The following is a 19,730-nucleotide window of genomic DNA, read 5'->3' as shown; positions in this document are numbered from 1 at the left end:
AACAATCAAATTAGAGCCAACTTTTAAATAGTGCAGAAAAACGTGGTTTCGATTTGAACTTTTTTTTATACGATTTCTGGATAGGGGCAGCAGATATTCGTTGACGGGGCGCTTGATGCGCGAGGGAGGCGCGTTCAAAATCAAAATTTGATGTTTTGAAAAATAAATATGCAGCGATCTAATCCGCATCCGCTTCCGCAGGCGGAAGCTGAGCGCACACACAACAGCATGATAATATCTCAATCTCTCTCTCTCTCTCTCTCTCTCTCTCTATATATATATATATATATATATACAGAGACAGAAACATCATCATACGTCCATTATCCATTCGTATTTGTGTGTGAGAGAGAGAAAGAGTAAAGAAGGCAGCAGCAAATGGCAGTTCCGAAGGAGGAGGAGAGGAAGAAATTAGTATGTGTTACTGGGGGTTGCGGCTTCATTGGTTCATGGCTCGTCCGTACCCTCCTCGACCACCACCATTCATACACAGTGCGAGCCACTGTCCAAGACCTCTCCGACCCCTCTCAAACCTATCACCTCAGATCACTCCTCCCTTCCAACTCTGATGAATCACGACTCTCTCTCTTCCAGGCCGACCTCCTTGACTCCGGCTCTCTCTGGGCGGCCATTGATGGCTGCGAGGGAGTCTTCCACTTGGCGTCCCCCTGCTTCCTTGAAGACCCTAGAGAACCCCAAACCCAGCTCCTAGACCCCGCCATCCAGGGCACCCTCAACGTCCTCGAGGCCTGCCGCAAGGCCAAGGTCCGTCGAGTCGTCCTTACCTCTTCCATCTCAGCCATGGTCCCCAACCCCTCCTGGCCCCATGACAAGGTCGTCGACGAGTCGTGCTGGACTGATATCGACTTCTGCAAGGCCCATAAGGTCAGCCCCCCCCTCTCTCTCTCTTCTTCTTCTTTCTCCTCCTTCTCCTCTCGAAAGGTGATTTCCCATATTATTATGATTGAAATAGATTATTATGAGAAACATTTACTCTATAATTTCCCATATTGTTATGATTGATTGAATTGCGTGGATGATGATGGTATAGAAATGGTATCCCGTCTCCAAGACTCTGGCGGAGAGAGCAGCATGGGAATTTAGTAAGCAGCATGGGTTGGATGTGGTTGCCATACATCCGTCGACATGCCTGGGCCCTCTTCTCCAACCCTCTCTGAATGCCAGCTCTGCCGTGCTCCTGCAACTCCTCCAAGGTCTCATTCCTGTGTCAGCTCTCAGCTTTTATCATTTGTAGTGTTCATTAAACCGCTAACACATCGGGTATTTCTGGTTTTACAAATGTTTTGGGTGTATTGTGTGCATTTGTGAATGCAGGGTCTGAGGAGAGTCAGGAACACCACTGGTTAGGGAGTGTGGATGTGAGGGATGTCGCCAAGGCTCAGCTTTTGCTCTATGAAACTCCGTGTGCCTCTGGGAGGTACCTCTGCACTAATGGAATTTACCAATTTAAGGATTTTGCAGAAATTGTGGCAGGCATTTGTCCAGGGTATCCGCTGCACAAGTATGGGCTCCAACTTCCTCCTTGGTCACGATTTTTCACATTTTTGGATTGTAACTTTATTTATTAGTTTGAATTTGTTGGGCATTGGGATTTCATTTTTTCTTGGCATCTTGTGATTGCTTTCTCTGTAATTTTCTGTATTTGTTTAGAGTTTGATCTAACTATCTAATGTTATCACTTTGTACATGTTGATGATGGGGTGCTATGAATGATTAGACTCTTGGAACTTGTGAATGAACGCAATCCACTGATTGCAAGTAACTACTGAAAATTGGCTTCAGAAACACAACCAAGCAGAGCGTGTTTGGTGCATAATTTCAAATGACAAATTTATTCTACTTTTTTTTTATGTTTTTAGAGGAGATGAAGAAATCTGAATTCAAAACTATGGAAAAGAGCTCCATTGCACTATATATTTTATTACTGAGAAAAGGATTGGGATGAGGCACATTTAACTAATCATTGCCAAACAAGATCCCAAGGACAAGTCTGACTAGGATGGACACAAAATAAAGAATAAGGCCGACTTCCACAAACCAATGATCAGACCACACATCTCACAAGAATGCTAAACTTCCATTTCCAGTCCATTTGTGTCATGTTTCTCATTATTTCCAGACCATATGTATCATGCTAAACTTCTTTCACCACCTGCCTATTTTAATATTCAATTACCTTTGATGCTGAAATTTGTATTGGAGTTTCTTGGGTTACAAGTGGGGAATATGAACTTCGGGACTGATGGTGGAGTTGGATGATGGAAGTATTTAACTGGTTTCCGTCTCAATTTTGATAGATTTCCTGAAGGTCTTCTTCAACCGCACTCGGGTCCTTGAGCCATGGACTCTCCTATTCCCCCTTTTTGTTTGCCTTTATTTCTTGAGGCCCTGAAACATCTTGCGCAAAGCAGCACACATTGAACTTTTCATTGAGTTTCTAGGAGTGGATATCACACCTTGATGAGTGTTGGGTGGAGCAAGAGACAATACAGACCTCAACAAAAAGAATGGGTGCAAAGCTGAATCACAACTAAACAAGTTTCTTGGGCTGCCTTTATGCATGTGAAAACCACAAGAGGCACTATCGGATCCTATCATAGGAAGGTTCTAAAGAAGGTTGGCAACATGGTAAGTCCAATTTCCCATCAATGGGAGGCCAAATAACTTTGATCAAAGCTATCCTCGCCAATTTGCAAGTGTATTACATGTCTTCATTTAAGATACCGATGGTGCTGCTTCACTTAGTCAAATGGGACTCCTCGCGCCAAAGAAAGACCATGAGGGGGCTGGGGGATAGGAAATCAAGGAATTCAGTATAGCATTGTCGGAAATTGGCCATGGAGATATGGCAAGGGGGTCGTCACCTGTTTAGAGCCATCATAGACCACAAATATGGAGCAGGGGACAATGCATGGCGATTAGAACATTAGTGATCAAACCATGGGAATAAACTCTTTGTTATATGGATAGGCATACCCTCTATTAAGGAGTTCAGTATAGCAATGTTGGAAAGTGGCTATGGAGATATGAGTAAAGGTGTTTAGAACCATCATAGACCACAAATATGAAGCGGGGGACAATGCATGGCCATTGGAACATCATTGATGAAACCATGGGAATAAACTCTCCGGTATATGGACAGGCGTACCCTCGGTTAAAAATCAATTTACAATTTTGTTCATTTCAAACTAGAGAATGGGTACAGGGTTAGGTTTTGGAATGATCTTTGGATTGGCCCTAATACTTTAGTAGAATCCTTTCTAGAACTCTATCATAGCGCAAACCTTGAAATTTCAATAGCCTATAGTTTCCAAGGAACTTAGACTCCCAGATTTAGGCAAAATTTAAGGGCTTGCGAGCTAAAGATTTGATTCTTATGAAAGCAGCGAATCCTGAAATAGGGAGGATGAGATAATTTGGAGTCCGAGTAGAAATGGTAATAAATATGCAGTCAAGTCATTTAATGGCAAGATGATTGTAACTAATCCACATCCCAAAACAATGAGATGGGCAGGGAATCTAAACGTCCCACCTAGAAGAAAAGCATTCCTGTTGTTGGACATTAAGGATTAAGTCCAAACTAAATCTACATCCAAAAATAATGACATGGGCACGGAATCTAAAAGCGCCACCTAGAACACAAGCATTCATGTGGTTGGCATTCAAGATTAAGTCCTAACAAAATTGATATCCTAAAACAGTGAGATGGGCATCGAATCTAAAGGCTCCTCCTAGAAAGTAAGCACTCATGTAGTTGGCCATTGAGGATTGAATTCCTAATTAAGAATGGCAAAGGGGCAGCTGGCCCGATATAACCATGACGGCTGGCCCTATATAACCATGGCTTGGAATTTAGGCCCGAATTGGACTTGGTTGGGCCTAGACCAGGAGTTAATGGCCAGGCCCATCCTATAAACTTCTATTTTTATTTATTTTTTATTTTTTATAATGAAACTTGTTGGAAACTAGGATAAGTCCAAAGAGTTTGATAATCTAACTTCCTTCTAATTTAAATACCCCAAATAAATAATTTTTTATTGATAATCTATAGTTTTGCTATCAGACTTTTACATAGCCAATATTAAAAATTAAGAATGAGATTAATAAAAAAAATGAAAAAAGAGAAATTATCACATCTCTTACTCTTTTAAAATAGGGATTTTAAGAATATATGAAAAAGTAGAAATTAGTGCAATATTAATTTGCAAGATGACCTTATCGATTTAGAATTTATAAGGAGAATGTCTTATTTTGTATGGAGCATGGGAAGAGAAAACCTAATTTATATGATGAAGGAAAGTGATTGAGTGATTCTATAGTCACATAATGGCATACATCTTAAGAAATTTATTATATGTAGAATATGATAAAGGTAATTATGCTATATTGTGGATAATGCATATTTCAAATTCTTTTCTTTAAATTTGCATAAATTTTTCTCAATCATGAAATAATTGTGAATTAAAATAGAACTCAAAACAATCACATTTTATTTATTTATGAATAAAATAATGAATTTAATTATAGATAAGTTTAATATTTCATCTTATTTATTGGGAGTAGTGAGTAAAGTTAGACTGTTTTTGTAAATCTCTCTCTTTATGTTAAATAAACTATGGGTATGATTTATATAAGGTGTTGACCTTAAACCAAAAAAGTAAGGCGTACCTCCAATTTGGGCCAAAGATGCAGTAATGATTTTGGAAGTCCTATGATTTCATAAAAAAATTAAACATCGATCTTCACTCCTAGCTATGAAATCTAATGCATAAAAATTGATGTAGATCGAGCAGATCTATAAATACTTGAATATCTTGAAAATGGATGGTCCAAATAATACATCATAAGATATACTATTTTCATGGATTAATATTTTGTTTTCATATCTATACATCTCGAAGTGGAGATGCTCAATTGGAGGGTTTTCTAGTGTCAGAACAACTTTTTTTGGTGGATTTTTGAGGTGCACCTTTCTTCTATAGTATAAGGTGGGCACCTTAAGTAAAGGTTTTTCATAAATTGTTTCAAAATTTAAGAAAATAGAGGTATTAAAAAAGGCAGTAGAGGGGGAAGTCTCTCCTATATTACATATATTCTTGTATTTTGGTGCCGTATCTGTGTCAGATATGTATCAACATGCATACCAATGCCGATTCCTCTGGATTCTACTTGCTCACTAGCATTTGATTTACATCATTTTAGGGACTTGATCTTCCTTTTAGGTATGAGGAGAAAAATATGAACATTGAAAACATACGTGAAGTAAGACACCTAAAGCATAATTGGTTTTTACTTTGTTCTTTCTTGGCTACTCATCATGAAAAGTAATGTTAGTAAAGAATGTTGGATTGTTGTCACTTGAAAATATTGTGGTGTCACCAAATCGTATGCTTCATGGAATGAGGAATCCAAGTATTTGTGTCCATGCAACATAGCTCTTGGCCTTAGATTTATTTCCTAGATTTGAATTGTTTTAAAAGTTAGATAAGAAGAGAATTTATTTCCTAGATTTGAATTTTTTTTAAAAGTTAGATAAGAAGAGAAATTACTTACATCTCTATCTAGTTTGGTTTTCTTGTCACCTTTTAGTTCTCTCTTGTTGCAAACCTTGTGACCTTGATTAAAACGCTCACTTATATCATATATGAAAATGTGTCATATTAAAGCAATGAAAAAGTTGGAACGCCATATGTAGAAAAAATGGTGACCCGTTCTGCTGCTCCTCCCGCCTCCCATGTTGTTAACCGGCCCTCTGGCCATCCCCCTGTTGTTTCCTCTCCTCCTCTCTATCGAACCTATGCGAATGTCCTTAAATCTTGGCCTGCCAAGTCTCCCACCTTTGCTTAGCCTCCATTCCTTATTCCCCCCCCTCCCGTTCCTCCCTTCGGCATCCACACCTCCCGCTTTCTCCCTCTCTGCCCCATTCCCCCAACCGATTCCTCTCTTCGACTTGATGCAGCCTTAGTCGAAAAGTTCTACCCCTGCAGAGACGACATATATGGCATTGAGAGGTGGGCCAAATTGTCCTAGAAGATAATGAAGTTACCTGCGGATGCCTGTTGAAAGGGAATGTCCTCTTTATCTTCAACTCTCACCCTGCTTCTTCAACCGCCCTCAAAGAGCACCCTTCCCCTTTCAAAGGGGTCAAGATCTCTCTTCGCCCTTGGTCTTCCTCCGCTTTGGCAACTCGTTCTCAGAAAGTATGGCTTCGCGTTGACAACATACCCCTCCATGCTCTGCACCCCATCTCTTTTCAGGCCATCGGTTCCAAGTGTGGTAACTTCGTCTCCACCAATTGGAAATCCTTAGAATTTCTTCCTCTCAGATCCATTGTTCTCTTAGTGGATGCTCTCGACCTTTGCTTCATTCCTGATTCTCTCTAGATTTGCATTGCGGCCGAATTGTTTCTAATCACCATTTCTTGGTACCTTGCTTCCCACTCGGCTCTCTCTGCTCCGCCTCCGTCCGTGCCCACCCCCTCTTCTCCATGGATGGTTGTGCATCGGAAAAGGCATCGTTCGCCAGTCTGGTGTCGTCTTTCTCCTCCGTCAAACCCCTCGGCCTCTTATCGACGGATTGTCGGGATCGCCCCTTCAGACGCATCGATCTCTGTGCACCCGTCTTTCTTCCCATTGCCGACTGCTAGCAGTTGAGCCGCCTCTTGTCAGCCATCATCTTGACTCCCCCCGCTAGAGCGCCTCATTCCCCCTCCTTTCCTCAAGGCCTCCACCCCAGCTGTCGGCGCCGACAGGCTTTAATGACGCCAGCCCAGCTCCCGCTTTGTTGCCTTCCTCGGTTTCCCCGCTTCCCAACCCTCTCTCATGTCCCAGTTAGCCCCCAACTCAAACCTCTGTTCTTACCCCTGCGACCTTACCTCTCCCTTCCACGTGTCTGGCCCTCGCCTTTTGACACCTTTCCTAACCCCCTGCCTTCTCCGTCTCCTTTGCTCCCGCCACCAGTCACCCCACCCATTCCGCTCTCTTCTCTCTCTCCCTCCCCTCCACCTCATCCTCATCCTTCCCCCATGTCAGGCCCACCCTCACCTACCCTCGCCTTGAGCCCCCCGCCCTCCCCTCAGTCACCACCTGATCTCATTCGTATTCCCCCTCTTAATTCCCTTATGCCCCCGCGGTCCCCTGCTGCCCAATTGATCTTCTTTCTCTCCCTCGATCCCCTTCCCGACCCTTCTCCCTATACGCATCCCTTTCCTGTGGTTGTCTCGTCAAACTCTGAACTCCATCATGGCCTGCCGCCTATTCCCTTTGCTACTCCGCTCCAACTTCCCCTTCACCCTCCTCCTTCTGGTTCTGCCTTTCCCTCCTACCCCCAACCCTCTCCCCCTCCTGTCGTCCCTGCATGTGCTTCTCCTTCTTCCCGCCATATTTCCTTCGTTCTCCGTCCCCCCCGCTTCTCTGTTTGCTCTCCTCTGCTGAACGAGTCCTCCTTGTGGCCTTCCACCCCTCAACCGCTTCTCATTGCTTGGTCGGTTTCTTTCGGGTATGCCCACTCTGTTTTATTTCATCTTCTTTTCTCCCTTCCCGTGGCTCATCCCTCCCCCCTTTTGTGGCACCCTACCCTCACCGATCTGTTTGTCGACCTCCCTCGTTCTGGTTTTCCCCCTTCCTTCTTCTCCCCCCTCCTCTTGCTCCTATCCCGTATCCTTCATCTACTCTCTTGCCTCCATCCTCCTACCCCACTGTTGATCCCCTTGTCTCGGTCCCTACATCGGGACAGGTGTCCCCCCCTCCTTCTCCACCCCCTTTGCCCTCTCCGCCTCATTCTGCTGACCCCATTCTTCTTTGACCGTCGCCAGCTACCACCCCCCGTCCTCTCTTGTTTCCCCTCCCTCTTGGAGAACTTAACATCTGGTCTCCTCCCTCCTCTCTCGGGTCGAGCAGCCTCGGTTCATCATCCTTAGCCCCTTCTCAAGGGGGTCCAATTTATGCTCGAGATTGGACAAGGCACAGGGCGATATTGATAAAGTCATGGGTATCATTGGTTTCAAGTTTGATGGTTCTCTTGAGGATGTCGAAGCATTCTTCAAGTCTAACCCTGAAGCGAGGTTCAAAGTAAGTTCCTCTTGTCTCTTTAGAAGCATCTTTGTCTAGGCGGTCTTCTAGACGTTCTCGCTCCGTTCCTCGCCCATGAAGTTCCTTGTTTGGAATATCAAGGGGCTAGCATCCCACTGCAAATCCTTGGCGGTCCGTTCCTACTGTCTCAAACATTCCCCCCTCATCCTGGCTTTGATCGAAACTGAGTTCCCCTCATCGTCCCTCTCCCTAGTACGACAGGTTTGGGAATGCCGACCTTGCCAGTGGGCTCCCTTGGAAGCCCATGGGGCATCCGGTGGCATATGGCTTATTTGGGACTCCTCATCTTTTGCTCTCATTGATTCCTAGAGCGCTTCTCGTTCTGTCTCAGTCCATCTCCAACGCACATCAGACAACTTAGACTGCAAGTTCTTTGCAGTGTATGGTCCTAAGTCCAATAAGGAGATCTTGTGGCAGGAATTAGACGCCATCGCCATTCACCCACCATCCCGGTGGTGCATCGGAGGCTATTTCAATGTCACATGATGGTCTCACGAACGGAACTCTTCCTCTGTTATCACCCCGATGATACTTCAGTTTGTAGATTTCCTCGCACGCCATGGGCTCATGGACATTCCTCTCTTGGGGACTCAGTTCACGTGGTCAAACTCTACTTCTGAGTCTAAGCTGGACCGCTTTCTCTATTCTCAAGAGGAGTGGGACAACTCATTTCTTGAGACGACGTCCTCTGCTCTGCCTCGGACTACGTCTGACCACAAGCCCTTCCTCCTCGACACCGTGCCAATCTCCAGGGGTCCTAGACCCTTCCACTTCGAACTCTGGTGGATGGAAGAGGACGACTTTGCCTCCAAGCTTAGGGAGTGGTGGTCCTCCTCACCTCTAGCGGTAGGATGGGCGGGTTTTAGACTTCAGAAGAAGCTTGCCCTCTTGAAAAGTTCCCTTAAAGCTTGGAGCACGCAGCTGCCTGGCAATTTCATCCATCCCAAAGAACTTCTCGAGTCAATCCTCTATCTCGACAATCTCGAGTCCCGCTCCCTCTTGAACGAGGAAATTCTTTCTCGCCGTAACCTACAGGCTGACTTGTCGGCTCCGGGAAAATACTATTTCATAGATCATCCATGAAGAGCAGCCCATTGTCGATCCTCCTGCCATCTCTGCCTCAAACACCGACTATTTCTCTCAGCTCTTCTTTGAGACGTCATGGGTCAAACCACCCATGACGAACCTCTCTTTTCTGTCACTTTCTTTGGAGCAAGGCTCATGGCTAGAAAGGCCCTTTTCGGAATCGGAAATCCTTAAAACAATCAAAGAGTTGGGCCAAGATGGGCCCCAGCCCTGGATGGATTTTCGGTTGCCTTGTTTCACTGCCACTGGGATATTCTTAGGCTTGTCTTCCTGGCCTTTTTCGCCGAATTTCCCGAGCGTGGTATCATACACAAAGGTATTAACGCCACATTCATCGCCTTAATTCCTAAGGTAGAAGGAGCGGTCTTATGGACTTTAAACCCATTAGCCTCATCAATTCTTCTTACAAGATCCCAGCTAACGTGCTGGCCACCAGACTTAAAGCGGTGCTTAGCTCTATCATCTCCCATAATCAAAGCGCCTTTGTTCAAAATCGCTAGATTCTCAACGGAGCCCTCATAGCTCATGAGTGCATACACTCTAGGACGGCCGCCAAAGCTCTTGATCTGATTATCAAATTACATTGGGAGAAAGCGTATGACCACGTCGACTGGGCACTCCTAGATGAAACCAAAAGGAGAATGGGATTCGGCAGCTGGTGGCGCAAATGGATTAGGGGCTGCATTTGCAACCCCTTCTTTTCAATCCTCATCAATGGATCCCCACAAGGTTTCATCCAATCTTATAGAGGTCTGAGACAGGGGGACCCACTGTCTCCCTTTCTCTTTTGAATAATCACAGAAGTCCTTAGAAAGGCCGTCGACAGATTCTATCAGGCTGGTCTAGCTACGGGCTTCTTTATAGCCCCCCAGTGCCCTCCTATCACGCATCTGCAATATGTTGATGACACCCTCCTCTTTTGCGAGGTGTGTCTTGCCCAACTCCATCTTTTATCCTGGAGCACCGCCTGCTCCCCCAAATCTCTTGGGGGCCTGGGATCTGCAGCTTCAAACTACAAAATCTGGCCTTACTTTGCAAATGGTGGAGGCTTGCGACTCAACCGGGGCGACTCTAGCACCAAATCATTTGCTCCAAGTACCGCTTCTCTTCTTCGCCATGGTGTTTTCCCCCGAGGAATCCCCCATGCCACTTCGGGTTTTATGCGGTCCATTCTTCACTCACTGCCTCTGTTTAAATCCCTCATTAGGTTTCATCCCATGAGAGGAGATGAGGTGCTTTTCTGGTATGACCTGTGGGTGGGAGAAGAACTCTTGCCTCTCGCTTTCCTTCTCTCTTTTGTCTTGCGAGGAATTACTTGGCTTCAGTCAAGGAACTCTTCCCGATCTTTGGATCGTCTCGATCTTGGAATTCGGACTTCCGTCGGCCCCTACGAGACAAGGAACTGGACTGCTTCTTAGCCCTCTCCTCTTTGCTTTCGACCTTCCCTGGTTCATCCCCCGGACCGGATTGGACCGTATTATCTGGACCTCTAACCATACGAGTGTCTTCTTTGTTGGCTTCCTCTTCAAAGTTCTATCTCACCCTCACTCTCCGTCTTCTTCTGCTGGTCTGTCTTGGTCCTTAGCCTGGAACTCCCCTGTTCCCCCAAGGATTCAGTTTTTTGCATGGCTTGTGCTGTGGGGTAGGATGCTCACTTTAGATCAACTCAAAAGACGCGGATTTCAGCTACCCAACAGATGCGACATGTGTCTTCAAGAAGAGGATCAGTAGACCATCTTCTGCTACATTGTCCGGTGGCCATCTGCCTATGGGGGGAAATCCTTTCTTTATTTCAGTGGGTTTGGGTCACCCCACAGTCTATCCTCAATTTGCTCAAGCTCTCGGCCTCCTTACGTTGGCCAAAGGCTGGCAGTCTCCTATGGAAGATAACTGTCGCGGCCACCATCTAGTCTATTTGGAAGGAATGCAATGCTAGGATATTCCAAGGAAGTTTCGTCGCCCCAAACAAAACTCTAGAGTCGATAAGGGCCCTGGTAGCTTTCTGGGCATCCAAAATCCCTCTCTTCAAGGGATTGGCAAGCCACAACTTCCAACAGAGTTGGGCTTCCATTCTGTCTTAAAGATGCCCAAGGATATCTTGTTCCTCTCCATGGAGACCTCCCTAGAGGGGACTCATCAAGCTCAATTTCGACGGCTCATCCTTGGGCTACCTAGTTCCGGCCGGAATAGGGGGAATCTTCTGCGACCATGCGGGCATCACTCTCCTATCTTTCGTATCCTCTATTGGGATCTTGGACTCCACAGAGGCAGAGGCACGTGCTCTCCTGAAAGGCTTTAGTCGCTTTGATCCAGCCTGGCCCCCTCACTCATTATAGAAGGGGACTGCAATAATGTTATTTTATGGGCATCTTTGGAGATTATGGCACATCTTTGATCAGATTTACATTCTATGCAAGTGTATACAGGTCTCTTGGAGACATATTTAGAGAGAGGCCAACAGAACAGCGGATGAGCTAGCTAAACTTGGAGCAAGGATGGAGTGAGGAGGACCGTCCTACATCTCTGCGTCTTTTCTTTATGGACATTTTGTTGTACCTTTTTGGGTTTTCTTTTAAGGGGCCTCCGTTCGGTTTACAACTTTAACTTTTGTGTTGGCTTATTTTCAGTTGTTTCTTCCAGTCACCTCCCTCGGTGACTTTTGTACACCCGCTTGGGTTTTTTCTTTGCTGTATCTTTCTCTACCATCAATACAATGTCAACTTTTATAAACAAAAAACAGTTGGAAGGCCAATGTATGGATTATACAAAGAGGTTGCTTTAAACCCCACAACCCAACCCCTCCAGCCCCTCCCCCGGAGCCCCCACCCTCTCTTCCGCTTCAAAATAAAAGAGTTTTGATGCAGAACTCCCAAACCTACTTATTTCTAGGAACAATGTTCAAGAAGGCTGATGTGGCCGCCTAGGCCATATGTTGTTTTTTGTGTATGTTTTGTGGCTGTGTGTGTGTGTGTGTATGTGCACCCGCACGTATGTGTGTGCGTGAGGTGTCGCATGAAATTCTTAAAGATCATCCTTTTTTCTTTTTTTCTTTTGGATCTGTATTTGTGAGAGAGAGGTCTCGAACAGTTGGAGGATATATCAAGAGAGAGAGAGAGAGAGAGTTTGTGAGATAGAGAGGGACCTCGCATCGAACAATTGGAGGTGATCTTCTTCTTTGTCTTCTTCTTACATGTAAAGAGGGGAGCGTATGGGTCCATGTGTTTCTTTGTGTGTGTGTGTGTGTGTGTGACAGCGAGAGGCCGTGCCTCGAACACTTGGAGTCCATCTTCCTCTTGATATTCTCGTATGTAGAGAGAGCACAGGACCCAAGAGAGAGAGAGAGAGAGAGAGAGAGAGAGAGAAGGGCGTACCAGGCCTTACTTTTGTTTGGATAGATTTGACTTTTTTTTTTTTTTTAAAGGCATGGCACTAGGTGGATGCTCAGACCGCCGTTGAGCCTGCCTAGGTTCTCACCTTGACGGCCTAGGCGCCCGCCTAGACCCCACCCCTTAGGTAGTTTGTCGGCCAGGCCGTCTGGGCGGCAAGGCAGTCGAATTTTCATTCATTGTCTAGGAATTTTGGTATGTGGGGTATGCTTACTTTGGCAAAATTATATGCATTTTAATTAGGGAAATTATCACAAACATACCTTAATTTTCGTCTATTTTAAAAAAAAATTTTAACTTTCATAGACCTCGACCACGCCCTTTTTTTCAATTTTGACTTTTTTTTACCAAAATAACCTTCATAGTAGTCGTATTACCGTGAAGCACAATTATGGCACTTAAAGTACCGTAAAACTAAAATGTTATACGGCATTTTAAGTACCGTAAAAACTAACCCATGTAATACGGCATTTTAAATACCATAAAAACTAACCCATGTTATACGGCACTCGAAATGCCATAAACCTCTTTCTACTGTTTATATTTATCTCTTTCATCCTATTTTTATTTATCTCTTTCATCTCTCTAATTCTTTTTATGTTTATCTCTTCTTCTCTCTCTAGTTCTTTTTAATATTTATCTTTTTTTTCTCTCACTAATTCTTTTTTATCTCTTCTTTATCTCTCTAACTCTCTTTCTCTCTCCAAGGAGATTTGTATAACAACCTGTGCGTACCTTACCATCCCCTATAAAAACTCGCTTCAACCCCATCCCCTATAAAAATTAGATAGAGTCAGATTTGTATCGCGTTGGAATCATGTTTGTTGAGTTGATGAAGTAAGTTGCGAGAGAAAGAGAGTTAGTGAGAAAAAAGATTTAGAGAGAGAAAGAAGAGATGAATATTAAAAATTAGAGAGAGATGAAAGAGATAAATATGAACAAGAGAAAAGGGTTTACGGCATTTTGAGTGCCGTATAACATGGGTTAGTTTTCACAGTACTTAAAATGCCATATAACATGGGTTAGTTTTTACGGTACTTAAAATGGCGTATAACATAGATTAGTTTTTATGGTAATTAAAGTACCGCAATTGGCTTCACGGTAATCAACTACCATGAAGGTTATTTTGATAAAAAAAATGCTCAAAATTGAAGAAAAAGAGTGTGGACGAGGTATTTTAGTAAAAAAAATGCTCAAAGTTGAGGGTTTTTTTTCTAAATAGACAAAAATTAAGGTATATTTGTGATAATTTCCCATTTTAATTACTATTTTCATGCTTTTGGGAGTTGTTTTCAAGCATTGGCAGCTGCATGGGTTTTGCATTTTGCATGATAGGTTTCTTTCCCCATGTGGAGTGAAAGATTCTCATTAAGTTGACAAATAAGTTAGGTTTCTATTTTTAGCAAAAAACTTTGGAGCAGAAGTTTCATTAAGTTGACAAATAAGTTAGGTTTCTATTTGTAGCAAAAAAATTTTGGAGCAGAAGTTTGGATATTTTTATTTAAGGGGCTTTGATGGAGGACGACTTTTCAGTTTTATGTTAGATATTGAACAACTGTGAAAGGTGTAGAGTTTCTTTTGAGCTCTCTCATAGTTGTAGATTGCTCTCTTTATTATGTTGAAGGAGATCCTTAAGATTTTTGGCTTTATTTTATTTCTTTGTTGAACTTTTTCTTCCATTTAGCTTCTGTTTCTTTACCCATGGTTTTAACTGATTTTAAAGAGAGAGTCTTAGCTCTATTGTGGGTTTACATAGATGCTGTGGCAAGAAAGTACAAGAGGATGTTTGGAGATAAGAAAGCAGAGGTGAACAAGATATTTAGGAAGGTTCCTAGCAATATGGGTTAGTGGATTGTAGATAGAGGACCTCTCTAGGGTCGAATAAATGATCAGTACAGCATCAGTCCCTTTGTTACTTGGATTTTATTGCATTGAAGGGAATCTTGGGCCTACTTGAGTTGGAGGGTTCACTAAGGTTGATTGGAGAAATAATTATCTGTTTCCAGGTTTGGGTGGAGAGTTAATATCTTTATTGTGGGTTTAAGGATGCACTTGGGACTTTTAGAAAAATAAGTCATCCAAGATTTAAAATCTCCCTGTGGTGCATCCTGTGTTAGATGTTGAGGCAATGTAGAGACTCGCCCTTTTTCTTTCGAGGGGAAGGACCTACTAAATTTAATCTTTCTTTTATGCATCAAGAGTTTAATCAAGTTGCCATGAAGATATCCATTTTGGGTTTCATGGAGCATCATCACAGTTTCAATATCTCACAAGTTGGGGATGTATCCTTTCATTCTCTTTTGATACCTCTGAGAAAAAGTCTGCTATGGTAAAAGCAATCTGACTCGATCTTCCCTTGCTCGTTTTGATGGTCTTTCTCAATTTCAATTTTACTTCACAGAACTTTGCAGTTAACATTGAAGATCCAACAAGTTGTTTTATATATCACCCTACCCTCTACCTTTTTTTCCTCATTGAGAGCCTTACTGACATGCCCCTTGTCGGCTTAACCAATAATATCACCAGAGAATGCAGCATGTCAGGACTTAAAAAGTGATACCCGGTATTCTTGTTAGGCAGTGAGCTTTCTAATTTATTTCTCTCCTGAATTCAAAAGTTTAAATAGAAATGAAGAAAATTCAGAACAGCGTAAGAAGAACACCCATCCGAACAAGTAGGATCAATAGTTCAGCATTTAGGCCGTAACATTGAGCAATTAAAAAAAGATCTGGTTGATTAAGAAAAGTATGCTATAGAACAATGTGGAAAAATTTGCGTTGTATAGGTAAATATGTTGCGTGATAAATCATAGAATCTATAGATATTACTACTTACATGTGGGGATTAAAGTGATAAGGTCTTGGTATATTGTAGCTTGCATTCTTTGAGCTTCTTTGGGAACCTTGCTACGTTCGCATGGCTCAAATGCTTCCCTGTAGACTCTCCTTAGTGTACTTGGTACATGTTAGATCTCTACATGAATGCACATGTGAGGCTTAGGTATGAATTGACCAAGTTAGAAGTTTCAGGCCGAGCCCTCTGTTTCTTAGCTGCATTTCAATAAGAACTAAATTAAAAACAAAACCGTAAGCAAAAAAGAACTACCAAAATTGTCCATTATATTTTGATTTTTAGACAGCATATTGTTCATGTAGACAGCATTGTCCATTATATGGTGGTTTACCATGTGCCTAGTCCCTAAGCAAAAAAGAACTACCAAAATCATAGATTGATATAAACTCAAAAAGAGATCCATGTTGCTTATTGGTTTCAATATATCTGCAGGTTTGCTAAAGAAACCCAGCCAGGTCTCATGGGATGCAAAGATGCAGCCAAAAGGCTCCTTGATCTTGGCCTCAAATTCAGGCCTATTCAGGACACGCTAAAGGAGGCAGCTGATAGTTTGAAAGACAGAGGTTTCCTTGGCCAGCCGGCACTCATATCTTCCTCTTCATCCTAACTCTGCCACATTGGAACTCCACAGAATAAGATGGTCCATCTAACTGATGGGCTATCTTTCTTTATTTGCTTTTCTTTTTTGATCAGGACCGATCATCCAAATAAAAGAGAGAGTGCAGTGACTTTGTGCTGTTAATAAACATTTCATTAAGGATGCAATGGTAAATAAAGACTTTTATTTATTCAAGCAAAATCCAGCTTCTCATGTGGGGGGGGGGAATATATTTAAGCATTTGTGGACTTGAGCCTTTTACTTCCTTTTTTGTGTGGCGTTATTCCCAATGTTCCTTTCTAGCTTGGTAAGGCATCTGATCCATCTTCCTTTATTAATCGCTTGTCCCATATGGCCTGTTTCTACTTTTTGACTAGTGGCCGGAGATGTGATCCCTAGTGAGATTTATCAGCGTGAGTCGGTCTAAAATCCCACTTTCGGACAGGTTTTATTTTAGAGAGAGAGAGAGAGATGATTTTTTATGGTTTAGGGAAAAAGTAGGGAGCTGTCATGTAAGCAAAGCTGACAGTGAAGTGAACTGAAAACATGATGAGCATATTAATAGATGGGGTTAGGAATGGAAACGACTCGCATTAATAATTGAGAATGGGAAGGGTTGTGTGATATGAGTGAAGGTTGTGGCCCCTCTGAAACGTTACTCATCGCAACAACCAAATACCACCCATGTGACGTGGCATTCAGTGTTCCCCTCTCATGAAGCAACCACTCCAATGGAAATGACGCATTTTAAGAAAACCCATGTGCCTCATCCCCTCCAACATGCAAGGAGACCTGCCCACCCCACAGGAGAGAGAGAGATGCTCTTCTCTTTCTAGGATGTTTTTCACTTAGAGAGAGATGCCCTTTTTATGTCTGTTTTGAGAGAGAGAGAGAAAGAAAGATAATGGGTGTCAAAAAGCATTCTATGAAGGTGATAATAGGGAGGGGGCCTTCCTAGATGGATAAATAACACCAATACTAATGGATGGATGATGGTATGGATGCTTAGTGTGAGAGACTGCTGCACATGCTGTGCTGCTAGTACTGCATGATTGGAGTAGCACGTGCCATCCCTCACCCCCCTCTCTCTAACTAAAATCTTACTTGACTCTCTCTCTCTCTCTCTCTCTCTCTCTCTCAACTTACAAGTAACTCCACTCTTGCCACCTTCACCATTACAAAGATGAGTCCCCCCCAATCCTATCGGTGCTGGTAATCCATCCTATACCCAACTGTCTAGTTCGAATTTGTCTATCTTCTTGTTTTCTATATCTGTTTGTTAATAAGTGAAAGAGTTGTTTGTTTGGTTTGATGGAGGTCAATCAGCGAGGAATCGTTGAGGCGCTACGTGTACTTTGCAAGCGAGACCTGTGTTCAAGAATTGCTCTCTGCGGCTTCAGATTTGAAAATGGATGATGGGTGGAAGGTGGTGTCTTTGAATGGAGGGGTCGAGATTTCAACAAAGCGTCATTCGGGTTCTCTCTCTGTTTTTCGCAGCCGTTGGTTGCTCACATCTATCTCCCCTGAGCAATTCATGACTGTTGCCAATGCCATCGATGCCGCAAAGGTGAGGTCAGAGAGAGAGAGAGAGAGAGGCATTTCCATGGCATTGGACAGGTCTGATAAGATTGTCATGACTGGTTTGTTTTGCCTGTAGCAATGGGACTCACATCTGGTGGAAGCCAAGTACATAAAGGATTTGAATGAGAACCTCAGTATCATAAGGCTCAGGTTTGGGGATGCCTCAAAAAGGCTTTTTAAGAATCGAGAATTCATCGTTTATGAGAGGCGCGAAACCATGGACGATGGAACTCTGGTGTGCACAACCAGTCCTCTCTATTAGTTTCTGTTTTCTTCACCAACCTCTTGGCTTCTTCTTTATGTTGTTGTTTCCTAGCAAACTCGTGTAGCAATAGAAATGATATTACTTTATTTGTTGTGTGTGTGTACGCCAGAGAGGAGAGAGAGAGGTTTGGTGAGTACTCTCTCTCTTTAGATATATCCACTACAATACATTCTTTACTAGAGGGGGAGGACTTCTTAATGCTCTCACATCCTCTTTCTTGTATATATGTCGATTAATGTAAGAACTAAACAGAATTTAGGATTAGCAGGTGGTCGCGGTCGCTTCCTTACCAAAGGAAATCGCAGCTGGATTGCAACCGGAGAGGAACAACTCCATTAGAGGGCTGTTGCTTCAGTCAGGGTGGGTGGTCGAGAAGCTACAGGATGACTCTTGCAGGGTCACCTACGTTGTCCAGGTAAAACAATCTCTCTCTCTCTCTCTCTCATTTATTTGTTATTGAGCAAGGTCTGTGTTTTTCAGTTGGACCCTGCAGGATGGCTACCCAAATTCTTTGTGAATAATAAGCTGAGCACCAGGTTGGTCATAATCATTGACAACCTTAGGAAGCTGGCTCAAGCTTCTTCTTGTCATTCCTCATCATAAATAGTTCTGAGCTCTTTCACCATGTTCCCTACCCCCTAATATATATATATATATATATATATTGCAAAATGATGATCTTTGCTGTTGCAAAGGTTTGCATCCACCCTTTTTTGTGCATTTTATTCATTTATTGTTGGATAAGCTACTGTTGAGCTTAAAGCAAAAAGCAATATGTTGGCTATTCATTTTAACTCCAAACTTAAATGTGCCATCACTACATTTGGTCAGGGACGGTGACCTCATAGATGCCCAAGAGTACACTGGCCAATAAAAAAATAAAAAAGGTATAAAAAAATAGATTGTATATAATGAGACTTGATACCGATTGTATGTAAAGGTCATAAACACTCTTAGCTGTTTAATAAAAAACTTGATAGATATGATTTAATTAACATGAAAACGTTTTTGAAGTACATTCTTGGCTATCCAATGTTGTACATAATTCTCGGTTGTACCAAAATAATCGTGCTTATTCTATAATTTATTTTAACGAAAAATTATTTATGTATAGAGGAGGAATTTAACAAGTTATTGCAATAAGAAAAGTAGACCTTTAAAGGATGTGAGTTCGCCACGCTTACTCCCATAAAGAATGAGAAGAAACGCAAGCTATGAAGAGGACAGTGAAGGAAATTATACATATAAATCCTCTACTCTGTGAGCTGAAATTTTGAAGGCAATGCCATGCCCTTTACTCTGATTAAAATATTTTGGCAAAAGGAATCGGCCTTTTTCCTGTGGAAGTCAGCTTCGTGCTTTCAATTCAAAGCAATAGAGGTTGAAGCAATTGCACCTTTCCTTTTGCCATTCCTTCTTTATCAAATAAATTGCAATTTTCAAGTATTAATCCCCGGAAACAGACTCACTTGAAATTATTGATCAATAGGAATATAACTTCCCATCTGACCTAATGCCCTTGTGGTCTAAGTATCAAATATGATAAAATAAAGACTCGAATTTCATTTCCTGGAAAGGAACTACGACTCGACTTTCATTTCCTGGAAAGGAAGTAAGAGCAACGTAGTAAGGAAACAGATTATAGGTAACGTATGGAGGGAAAAGTTTATATGCTTTTTCTACAACATAGAAGTTTTATTCTCCCCTACTATAAAGCGGTTCAATTTTGTTCAAGACAACCACTTACCGTTTGATTTTAGATCCGATGTTTTAAAGTATTTTATTTTTAGTTTTTTTTATACAAATTTTATGATTATTAATTTGGTAGGTGTCATCTTCTCATTGGGGCA

General features: G+C 42.6%; 3 protein-coding genes across 5 annotated transcripts; all 3 read left to right on the top strand.

The window, feature by feature from the left end:
- The first annotated feature begins 55 nt into the window (after positions 1-55).
- Positions 56-16,235, top strand: LOC18427846 (NAD(P)-binding Rossmann-fold superfamily protein). 2 transcript variants are annotated; one of them, XM_006836891.4, is made up of 4 exons: positions 56-885; positions 1,052-1,214; positions 1,336-1,522; positions 15,869-16,235. In XM_006836891.4, exons 1-4 carry the CDS (start codon positions 379-381, stop codon positions 16,041-16,043), a joined length of 1,032 nt encoding a protein of 343 aa, XP_006836954.1. In that variant the 5' UTR covers positions 56-378; the 3' UTR covers positions 16,044-16,235. The 2 variants fall into 2 exon arrangements, with proteins under 2 accessions (XP_006836954.1, XP_020519027.1); XM_020663368.2 differs by lacking the exon at positions 15,869-16,235 and adding an exon at positions 11,624-11,966 and having other exon boundaries at positions 62-885.
- On the top strand, positions 6,093-8,067 carry LOC148779974 (uncharacterized). The gene has a single exon (XM_088851335.1). It carries the CDS (start codon positions 6,779-6,781, stop codon positions 7,937-7,939), a length of 1,161 nt encoding a protein of 386 aa, XP_088707461.1. The 5' UTR covers positions 6,093-6,778; the 3' UTR covers positions 7,940-8,067.
- Positions 16,236-17,178: 943 nt separating the features above from the next.
- Positions 17,179-18,670, top strand: LOC18427845 (Polyketide cyclase/dehydrase and lipid transport superfamily protein). Of its 2 annotated transcripts, none has more exons than XM_006836890.4 (5): positions 17,179-17,246; positions 17,352-17,601; positions 17,692-17,850; positions 18,149-18,295; positions 18,361-18,670. In XM_006836890.4, exons 1-5 carry the CDS (start codon positions 17,218-17,220, stop codon positions 18,481-18,483), a joined length of 708 nt encoding a protein of 235 aa, XP_006836953.1. In that variant the 5' UTR covers positions 17,179-17,217; the 3' UTR covers positions 18,484-18,670. The 2 variants fall into 2 exon arrangements, with proteins under 2 accessions (XP_006836953.1, XP_088707462.1); XM_088851336.1 differs by having other exon boundaries at positions 18,346-18,670.
- Positions 18,671-19,730: the final 1,060 nt, after the last annotated feature.

This window comes from Amborella trichopoda, chromosome 11 (assembly GCF_054954075.1).
Source record: "Amborella trichopoda isolate Santa Cruz 75 chromosome 11, AtrichopodaSantaCruz75HAP2 v2.0, whole genome shotgun sequence".
Classification (NCBI taxonomy): Eukaryota; Viridiplantae; Streptophyta; class Magnoliopsida; order Amborellales; family Amborellaceae; genus Amborella; species Amborella trichopoda.
This window is presented reverse-complemented; position numbering and strand designations above follow the sequence as displayed.

Coding starts and splice junctions, on each gene's coding strand:
- LOC18427846 (XM_006836891.4), top strand. CDS start 379: ATGGCAGTTCCGAAGGAGGAGGAGAGGAAGAAATTAGTATGTGTTACT. Junction 1,215..1,335: donor GCTCCTGCAACTCCTCCAAG/GTCTCATTCCTG, acceptor TTGTGAATGCAG/GGTCTGAGGAGAGTCAGGAA. Junction 1,523..15,868: donor CCAGGGTATCCGCTGCACAA/GTATGGGCTCCA, acceptor ATATATCTGCAG/GTTTGCTAAAGAAACCCAGC.
- LOC148779974 (XM_088851335.1), top strand. CDS start 6,779: ATGACGCCAGCCCAGCTCCCGCTTTGTTGCCTTCCTCGGTTTCCCCGC.
- LOC18427845 (XM_088851336.1), top strand. CDS start 17,218: ATGAGTCCCCCCCAATCCTATCGGTGCTG. Junction 17,247..17,351: donor CCCCAATCCTATCGGTGCTG/GTAATCCATCCT, acceptor GGTTTGATGGAG/GTCAATCAGCGAGGAATCGT. Junction 17,851..18,148: donor CCATGGACGATGGAACTCTG/GTGTGCACAACC, acceptor TAGGATTAGCAG/GTGGTCGCGGTCGCTTCCTT.